Source organism: Mytilus californianus, unplaced genomic scaffold (assembly GCF_021869535.1).
Source record: "Mytilus californianus isolate M0D057914Y unplaced genomic scaffold, xbMytCali1.0.p SCAF_12, whole genome shotgun sequence".
Classification (NCBI taxonomy): domain Eukaryota; kingdom Metazoa; phylum Mollusca; class Bivalvia; order Mytilida; family Mytilidae; genus Mytilus; species Mytilus californianus.
This window is the reverse complement of record NW_026262604.1, coordinates 49967370-49978303: the sequence shown is the minus strand read 5'-3', so window position 1 is coordinate 49978303 and position 10934 is coordinate 49967370. Positions and strand designations below refer to the sequence as shown.

The window sequence follows — 10934 nt, the reverse complement described above, 5'->3', positions numbered from 1 at the left end:
TGTTCATCATGGAAACTACAAGTTAATACTGATAAATAAAAAATTATGATATTTAATTCTAATGGCAAGACATTGTTAAACCATTTTACCCATGATAATGCATATCTTGAAACGGTTACAAATTATTGTTACTTGGGTATAAGTATAATGGCAATTTTTGCCTTGCTGTGAATACTCTAATGGAAAAAGCCAGGAAGGCATACTATAAGATAAAGAAAACTATAGGTCTCAACAACCCATGTAGACTTCTTGAAAAATTGTTTGATTGTTAAGTTACTCCCATTCTTACATATTGTAGTGAAATTTGGGGATGGATTCACATTTTAAAGACTCTGATCCCTTTGAAAAACTTCATGTTAATTTTATCAAAGATATATTAGGGGTTCACTGTAAGGCATCTAATGATGGATGTCGAGCCGAACTTCATAGAATTCCCTTGAAAAATAAAATATTATATTCAATATTCAACTACCTGAACCATATAGTTTCTTCGGAAAATTCTTTGGCATATGATATATTCACTAAATCTGTAGATTCAAACCCTTGGGTCATAAAGGTCGAGTCTTTTGAATGGACTTGGAATGTCTTATATCATCAATAACTTTAATTATGTTTAAGGTAATTCAAATTCCATTAAACAAAGAATTAATGACCAATGTTTGCAAGTTCAAAATGCAAATATATTTGAATCAAAAAAGTTAGACTTTTTCAAGAGTGTCTACACAATGGGCAGAAGACCACCCTATGTTGATATATTGAAAAACAGAAGTGACAGAGCTGCAATATGTAAGATCCGTATAAGTGCTCATATACTGATGATTGAAAGAGGGAGACATCTAAATATTCCCATAAATGAAAGATACTGCTCTGTATGTAATTCTGGTCAAATTGAAAATGAAAAACATTTTCTTTTACATTGTGAAAAATACTCAACTAAAAGGGCCATATTTTACCAAAAAGTTTCAAATATAATCGTTGATCCTACAAAATTTCAAAAAAATGAAAATAATGTAATCTTTTTATTAAATAATAATTCATACACAATCCTAAAATTGACTTCCTCTTTCATTTCAGACAGTCTGAACCTGCGTAAAGCAGAACAAACTCTATAAAATTCTCAATATGTCTAATTCATAATCATTGTTTATAATATTACATATTAATATAGTCATTATTTGCAATACTTATTACGTATGATCAACTATGTAATTAATATACCATGAGCCTTAACCATTTATTGTTGATGAGTTTGTGCTAATAAAATATGTATATTTGTATTTGATAATTGCAGTTTACCTGAATACAGACTTCCAAATTTAATTTTGAAAGTTCTCAGCTGTATGCTACAGTAAGTGTATACAATTGTCTGCTTGAAATATTTATTTTGTTTCTACAGATTGTCTTTCAGTACAGAAATACTACATATCCTAAGTGAGATCTCGCGAGAATCACGAGGTGATTCAATCAGTCTTAGCTGAACAGCCGACGAGTACGGATCCTTTTTGGACCAGTGGCTTTCTTCGAATTCGTTTGTGTTTGGACAAAGCCTGTTTAGGTAATTATTTATTTTATTTTATTTGGTTGTGCAATAGATAGTTTTAAGGCTATAATTGCAGTTTTTGGTCGGATAGCTTGGCGTGTCATTTTGGGCACGAAGCTTTGTAAATTTTGTTCAGTGTTTCTTTGAACACGTGTTGTGTTTTAACGTTTTTAATTTGATTTGATTTTATTTGGTTGTGCAATAGATAGTTTTAAGGCTATAATTGCAGGTTTTGGTCGGAAAGCTTGACGAGTCATTATGGGCACGAAGCTTTGTAATTTTTGTTCAGTGTTTCCTTGAACACGTGTTGTTTTTTAACGTTTTTAATTTGATTTGTTTTTATTTGGTTGTGCAATAGATAGTTTTAAGGCTATTATTGCAGGTTTTGGGATAGCTTGGTGTGTCATTTTGGCTCGAAGCCTTGTTATTTTTATAAGTTTTGTTGGTTTTAATCTCGGCGTGCTTTGTACACGTGTTTTTTTGTTTGTTTTTTTTTTTTTAACTTTTTAAAAAATAAAATTTTGGTATTATTTCTTTGATTTATGCAATGCATTGGGTAATTTAAAGACTATATTGCAGGCTTTGGATAGTTTAGCAGATTTTGTTAAATCGTGAGTTTCGGCGTGTTTTTGAAGATCTTTGAACACGCGGTATTAATTTTTTACTTATTGTTTGGTTTTGTTTGATTTTTCAGGGTGTGTTTTGTAAAGCTCTTTTATGCGTTTTGTGAGAGTGTATGGGTCTTGAGTAGCTGTTTTATTTTTATTCGTTTTTGCAGAGAATTAGAAATCTAATGGTAGTCCCAGGTCGTTAACCGGTGGCGACCATTTTCTCGTGCGTTCCATGAGAGCGGGCATTTTATAGCCTTTTAATTATATTTTCGTTTACGTGTTCTACAGTGTCACGTTACATGTGCTTTGAAATTGAAGGCTTTATTTTTCTTTGGGATACTATTTTGCTTTGTGAGCTTTCAGGTAAATATTTTGGAGAACAAGATCGCATTTTTATTTATGTTTCAAAAATACTTTTATTTTCTTATTTGTAATGTGTACAAATTTTCTTGAGTACTTTTCTCCACGGCACGTGGTCAATTTATCGACCGCTTTTCTCTGTGTACCTTTAAACTTTGTAGTAATTTGTAAAAATAGCATATCTAGGTTAAATTTTATGCACTTGCGATTTTTTAAATGGCCGGCTCACCGGGCAACTCTGGGTCTTTTTGTTTACAGTTAGATCTATACTGTTTATGTTTGGTTAAAATATTTCTACATGTCAGTATGAACATTTTATTTGAAATTTGTAAGATCTATGTTTCTCCTTTTACACCAGTAATAGTCTTTCCGATGTGTCTGAGATTTTTTACGGTAACTGAAAAGTTGATAGTATAAATATTTTGTTTATTTCAGGAGGATGGACCAGGCACAGGTCTTGAAATCCAGGTATTCCCTGGTAGGGAAATCTTTAATAGCTATTATTCTAAAGGTCAAGGCGCACCAGACCCAGATACTAGATGAGAGTTTTAACAAATTAAAGAAGGACCACTCTCTCCTTGACTATTCGTTTGAGGAATTGGAGACTGAATTTAACGGACTTACGGGAGAGATCATGAACGATGTTTTGGCGGTAAGAATATTTAATTTGAAATTTGCTGTAAACTCCCCTTTTTACTTTAAATTTGTATTAATGTCACAAATGTGAATTTTGGATGACTGTGCATATGACGTGAGCTATCTGATATTTATTTTACAGGAACTATCATTTTTTAAATATCGCCTTTCTTTTCACCTGTTGGGCGGTAGTCAAGGCTAGGTCTTCGGTTGGTACCCTAGTCCATTTGACCGTCACCTTTTGGTTAAAGTCCTTATTTTAGGTGCTACTTGTAGTAGAGTAATGATTTTGAGCAGTAGGTATGTCTTGGTCTGGTTTAAGGTGATCAACATATTTTAGGTTATTTTGACCTATATTTTACGCCTGAATGACTTTGGTCACAGGAATTTCTAGTTTTGGTTTATATAGAAATAAGAAGGGATATGGTGAAGTGCAACAAATACATCAAATTACATCAACAAATAAATATGTTTTCCTCATATCCAGAGGGCGAGTACTGTACGCTGAGAAAAAAAAATGTAAAGTATAGTCCATGATAGAGAGCAGTTTTAATAAGTCTTGTTAGTACATGTATTTAATTTGTATGTTAATTTATGACGAATTTTAACGGAAAAACACAATTTTCAACCTTTATTTTACTGTATTTTGTAGTTGTGTGGCAAGGAACCTTTGAAAGAGAATGCTCGCTGCCTTGTGCATTTTACAATTACGCAGGCTAATCTTGTCGGGGCCCCAAGGGGCAAGACTCTGGCACCCAAGGCTGTGCCCGAGCCTAGCGCTAGTACCAGTAGTGGAGCTGTGGGTGGGAATATACCAGTTCCAGATCCCAGCACGACTCCAGATTTCGTGCCTTTAGGTGAGATATTGAGTTGTTTCAGTAAAATAATAAAAATATATAAGGTTATGGGGAATGTGTCTAAGAGACAAAATTTTCTATTTTGAGAAAAAAAAATAGCTCCCCTAAGAGTCCTGTAAAATCTTCACACTCGGGGTTGATTGTGCCCAGAAAAGTTATGTATTTTTTGCTCCAGTGATTTAGATGTCTTTCTGGTACATAGTATTATATATCCGTCCGCCTGTTATACTAGGAATCTGTTCCTTCTTTTGCTTGCTTACTCCTTTGCTATAGATAGTGTATTCTGTATGTATTTAGTCTGTAGTGGGATACTCTGATATGATTGTAAATTTTTAGGGCCCCGAATTGAGGAAACGGGAGCCCTATAGTTCTCACTTTGTCCGTCCGTCCCTCTACAATGTAAAACTTAAACTATTAAGATACAGAACTGAAATTTTACACACTTGTTTAGCAACATATGTAAATGTGAATACTAAAATTTGTTTTTATCAGTTGTATATTTTGGGTAAATTTAGGTTTTTTTTTTGTTTAATCATTTTTATCGACACAAAAACGTCACAACTATACAAGATAGAAACCTAAAATATTACACGGTTGTTAACCTACATATGTAGATGTGCATATTCAAACTTGGTTTAGATTTGGATGAAAGTTTTCGGAGAAAAACACAAAAAAAAAAAAAAAAACTTTTGATGCAATATTACAAATTTTTGAGAATCAAAGATCAAAAGTGCCGAGGGGGCCCTTCCTGACTCTGTTGCTATTCTATTTTTGTTGAAACCTCAATTCCGAAAACATTAACTGAGTTATTTACAGGATACTTGTTAAAAGTTTTGAATTTGAATTTTTATTTTTTATTTTCTCTCAGGAAATAAGTCCAATGACATAGAGAGCCGGCAGAAAGATATGGAGAATAAGATGACCTCTTTTTCTTATAAATCCGCCGAAAGCCAGGTAGGAGAGAGTTTAGCACATGTAAGGATACTGGCGTCTAGGCCCAACTTAACACCGTCACATGTTCTATTGGCTGCCATAGAATCTTTTGTTACTGTTGCTACAAAATATGGACATAAGGAATCAGAATTTTTCTCTAAGGCTTATACTTACTGCAAAAAGTTCGAGGATTCTAAGGATATCTGTAATTTAGCAATGAAATTATTTGGATCGGCAGAGGACAAAAAATTAGCTAATATGGTAGCCTAGTGGATGAAGGGTAAAAAGTATGAGGCTTCTCCGAAGAAGTCTGTAAGAATTGAACAACCTGATAAAGAAAATGATATTAAAATGCCACATAATTTTGGAGCAATTAATAATCCTGCCTCTTTTGGTTACCCCTTTGTTCAAGGTCCAATGCCTATGCCACCTTTTTATGGCTCTCAGGGTTATTCTAATTTTCAGGGGAATTTTGGGAACGGAAGATTTATTAGAAGGGGAAGGGGAGGGTACTCCAGAAGAGGCAACTGTCTTTTTTGTAAAAAAAGTGGGCATTATGTTGCGGAATGCCCGAAGATTAAGAAGGACTCTTAGAATAGTATTGATTTGTTCAAAAGTGTGAATTTCTTATTTTGGGATATTTATTCAGGTATTTGTGTTTTGTGATTTTGTACATTTTGCTTACATTTTCATATCGTTTAAATATGATTTTATGGATACTAGCCTTTAACCCAAGGGACACTGAAGCCCTAGTGAATTTTATATTCACGTGGGTTGGGGGCTGAGTATCTACCTCTGTAATCACTTGGTCCAAGAATGGTTTTATAATTATTTCAGGGGGAAGTTTTATGCCATAGTAGTGATAAAAAGAGGCGAAAAATTATACCAGATATTCCTATTTGGGAGTTGAAATCTAGTTTTAATCCTTCAGGAATACAGAGAATGATAAGGGAAGACTACATTGATTACAGAGGTGCGATATCTCAGCCCCTAACCCATATTTCTGCAGAGGGTGTAATTAACAATAATGAAGAGTTTGATTTGTGTAATTTGAAGTTTAGAAACCCTACCAATTTTATAGCAGGCAGTTTGCATGATCATTTTGATGAATGAGAAAAAAATTGTACGGATAAAAAAGTCCTAGATTGGGTCAAAAATGGTGTAAATGTTAATCAATTTTTTAAGCATTTCAAGGGAAACTTTAAAGAGAGGCATTATGACCATAATATTCCTCCGGGTATTTTACTACCTAACGCTAAGATTTGTGAAGACTATACCCAGTTTATTGCTGAAACTTTGGAGGAAAGGTTAAGGAATGGTTCTTTGACATTACTAGGAAAAGTGGGTGAATGCGAACCTCCTTATTTCGTGCTTCATCTGACTATAGAACCTAGTAAACCGAGACTTTGTCATGACGAAAGATATCTCAATTTATGGATTATTGATAGTCCCTTTTCTCTGGAAACCTTAAGAGACCTCCCATGCCTTGTTCGTAAATGTGACTTGATGTCTTCTTTAGATGACAAATCTGGTTATGATCATATTTTTCTGGATGAGAATAGTAGAAAATATTTTGGTTTGCAATTTGGTGGGTATTATTTTGTCTTTAACACTATACCTTTTGGTTTCAAGGCAAGTGCATATATATATCAGATGACTGGACTGACTGCTACAGGGTTTTGTAGATCCCTGGGCGTACCTTGTTTGCAGTATATAGATGATAGATGAATAGGAGAGCTGATGGGGAAACCTGATGAGGTACAGTGTGTAAGGCAGGAGAATGCGTTCAAGTCCTTGTATGTTGTTTGCGAAGTCTTAATTAGGTTAGGTTATTTCATTAATATTGAAAAAACTTAAGTTTGTACCTAGTACGGTAATTAGGTTTTTGGGTATGTTAATTGACTCAGACCGATTGGCTTTTCTGATTCCTGAAGATAAAGTTGACAAATTTTTAGTATTGAAGGATAAAATCTTAGCAGTACAGGAAGTTGATTTGAATACTTTACAAAAGTTTGCTGGGAAATGTATCTCTTTCTTGTTGGCAGTGCCTAGTGCTAAATTCTATACTAAGGAGGTTAACAAAGCTATAAGTATAGCAGGGAAAAACAGTGGTAATGTTCAGCTTTCTCAGGATTTAAGAAATGAAATTTCTCACTGGACTTTCTTACAAAGCTGGAAGGGGTGTTTCCCTTGGAGAGGTGAAAAACATTTACAGGTTTCTATGGTTACTGACTCGTCTTTATACAAATGGGGAGCATTAGTTTATTCACAGGACAATCCTACTGAATTTTCTGACTTTTGGGATGAAAAGGATGAACGGGCTATTCATTTAAAGGAAACACAAGCTTTGATTAATGGTCTTAAATCAGTTTCGGTTTCCATCCATGATCATAGGGTGGACGCTTTTGTTGATAATATGGCATGTGTGCAGGCATGGGAGAAGCAGACATTTAAGGATTTGGCTTTCAATGAATTGATGAAGGATCTTTTCAATTTCACAGTTGAGTTTCATGTTGATTTGAGGTTATCTTACATTCCTTCTAAAGAGAATCCTGCAGATTTGCTTTCTAGAAGTCTGTCTGCCCAGGATTGTATGTTGAATAGAGATAAGTTTCTTTAATAGAGCAAACTTTTGGCCCGCACCATATAGATCTTATATCTTTAGACTCTAATGTGATGAGGGATACTGTAGATGTGCCTTTGCGCCATTTCACCCCGTATCCAACTCCAGGTTCTGCGGGTGTCAATGTGTTTTCTCAGACTTTGTGTCTATCTGATAATTTGTACGTTTTCCCTCCTTTTGCTTTGATCCTTCCGGTTTTGAGATTTCTGAGAGATCAAAAGGTGAGATTTTGCACTATGGTTATTCCTGATGAGGATGTTAGACCCATTTGGTGGCCATTGTTGTCTAATTCGTTGGTAGACCATATTGTTCTTGGTAGAAGAGGAGAGTTGGGTGTCCTTCTTGTGCCGTCTAAGAAAGGTTTTGTTCTTGATAAGAGGGGACTTAAGTGTGATCTTTGGGCAGCTAGGTTGAAGTTTTTTTAAGTTACGCTTAAATACAGTCTGAGTTTGAAGTTGAAAGTTTTTCATTTTTTGTAGGCATTCGTTTACAGAAATATTAGACAGATAGATTATGAAAGTTGCAAGATATGTGGCTGTCTGAATCATAAGGATTTTCGATTTTGCCAGTTTTGTGGGGATAGAAGAGAGGATACTGGAGACGTCTCTATTGATGATCAGGATTTAAAATCTTATAATGCTAAGAAACGTATACTATACCTAGAAAACATGCTAAACAATAAAACATATGATAAGAAAAAGGTTTCTTTGAAGAAAGATTTAGAATCTTTCTTAATAGGTCGTGCTAAAATCTGACGTCTGCCACTCCAGAAGACATAAGATTGTTTTTGATTGACCGTGATATGAAAGGGAAAACGAAAATACATGATTTATGTTGTCCATTTTTAGGAGACAAGAAATTTAAGGATTGTTCTTGTCCTTGTAGACTAGCTTCTGGCACTGTATCCTCTTTAGCGAGTCAGTTGAAGGTTATTTTTTATTCTTTCGGTAGAAAGGGTGAATGGACCGAGTCTGGTCTTATCAAATTCGGAAACCCTGTGTCGAGTGCTATAGATAAGCGCTATTTAGGAGCAGTAAACCTAGAACAAGCAGTAGCCCATGTACCTATTGTGCAGGCAAAACCTATATTTTTAGACAAGCTGAAAAAAATCAGTGTTTACATAACAGCGGGAGATAGGGCCAGTGATTTAGGCAAGTGTTTAGCGCAAGAGGTGAAAAGGTTGACAGATTCTGAGGCTCTTTTATTTCGTCATACAGTAGGCAAAACTTTAGGGAATGGCAAAATCAATGAGTTTGTGATTTCACCAGTCTCCGATAAGTTGATTTGTCCTGTTGAAAATTTAAATCAGTATGTTTCTGGAGCAGAAGAAATGGATATCGATTTATCAGTAGGTTATCTTTTTAGGACTTTAGACCCCTCTCACTCTCGTGTTATAGAATATCCAGTTTCTTCTTCGGGAATGGGCATCCGTTTGCAATTGTACCTTAAAGATTTGAATATTTTTTAGGGTGAAACTATACATGGCATTAGAGGAGGTTGTGCTACAACTATGATGTCTTCGGGTATAGCTTCTAGTAAGGAGATTATGGAACATGTTGGTTGGTTTAGCAAACGTTCCTTAGATAAATATTCAAGAATGAATAGATTAGTTGATGCAGGGTTAGTGAGTTCTTTATTTTCGAAAGTTGCAGACTCAAATCTTTCTGATGCTGGAAACATTTTTCACAAGTTAGAGGACTCCTCCGAATTACCCCAAGCTTTTAAAAAGTAGGCTAGTATGACAATATTGTAATACAATGTGTAAAAGTTAACTATGAACGTAAATTGTTTGCCTTCATTTATATATGTTTTTCTTTTATTAATTTGTAGAATGGGAAACTTAAATGTGAGATATTTACGGATAGCTTACACCATTTGTTTAAATCACTTTGATACTATATATTTAAACACACACTCATGTAGAGACTGTTTTAGCATAATCAAACTTTCAGGTTCATACTTAACCTTTACACATGGTAATATTAGCTTTGTAATTTTGTGTACTGGTGGTTATGTTTATATAATATAATGAAAGGTTAATTGTATTTTGCTAATAAATGTGTTATTTTGAAAGTTTTATTTCATTTATTTGATAATATCATATAATAAAACTAAGAATATGGGGATATGTCATGGATGTTAAGGGTTATTTGGGAGAAGTTTTGAGGGTTGGGAATATTTTCTGTAGTTTTGGGTAAGTAATGGGAGGTTTCGTTGGTTAAAGGGTTCAATTTTAGGAATTGGTGTTTTGGTTGAAGAATTTTAGATTAATTGGGGTTACTCTTTCACCCCAATACTTAATAAATCCCGAGTGTATTTGAGCGAGTCTGACTTTGGATAGGGTAGGATCCTAAGTGAGATCTCGCGAGAATCACGAGGTGATTCAATCAGTCTTAGCTGAACAGCCGTGGAGACCTTTTCCTGCTTGTGACTGGTGGCGTTATTCTAGGCTTGCTTTCTTTTAGCTCATATTAGAAGATGTGGAAACTCAAGTTATTTTGGAGAAAATTGTGTAAACACAAGAGGGAATGGTTTTTGGAAAAAGAAAAAAAACAAAAAAAAACAACAACAAGAAACAATAAAACAACAAAACAAAATATTAAAAATAAAACAAACAAAAAAACCACCCCCAAAAATTACAATGAACAAACAACCCCCCAGGAATGGAAGGAAAACCAAGCTAAACGAATAATAACAAAAAAAAAAGAAAACTTCACAAGAAAATGATTAATAGCTAACTCAACTAGAAAACCAAGATATGAATATTTAAAAAGAGAACAAGGGTAAATTAAAACCCTGAGGAGACTTTGGCAGTTGCTGGTTAGTCGAAACATATATCAAATGTAGAATATATAAAAGGTCCTGTTGATCAGACGATATCAGAATGCATCAAATTAGTTTATTTTATCACAACGTCAAATATTTTAAAGGATGAAACCAGGCAAACTGATGATGTTTACCAGGTTTGTTTGATGCTGTTGACTAATGTTAGTGACACTCGAGCATAAAAAAAGGATTGCAAATATGCTGTTGTACTGTTATGTGGCCTGACCACATATGTGAGCGGGACATATAGTGTTATCCTTGTCCATAAGTATTTGGTTAAGGACCATGTCTTGGTAACTATATGTAGTACAGCACTGATACAGTAGATATCTTTTGGGTAGAAGGTTACTACAAATTAGGTCACCATGACCTATGTTTTACGTTTTAAGGATTTTGGTTATGTTAGGACTATCTTGTCTAATAGACAGTTTCTATTACCTACATGTATAAATGGTATTTGATATTGAGACTTTTTAGTTCCAGAAATAGACAAATATTTATATGATGGGATGGCGTTGTACAACAGATGACAAGATTTGTGACCGAAA

General features: G+C 34.3%; 1 protein-coding gene across 1 annotated transcript; it reads left to right on the top strand.

The window, feature by feature from the left end:
* Window positions 1-8308: 8308 nt before the first annotated feature.
* Window positions 8309-9453, top strand: LOC127721108 (uncharacterized; the record flags this gene model as incomplete). The annotated part of the gene is made up of 3 exons (XM_052227786.1): window positions 8309-8441; window positions 8688-8908; window positions 9391-9453. Coding segments are annotated over 3 exons (417 nt in total), but the record flags the coding sequence as incomplete, so codon positions are not given.
* Window positions 9454-10934: the final 1481 nt, after the last annotated feature.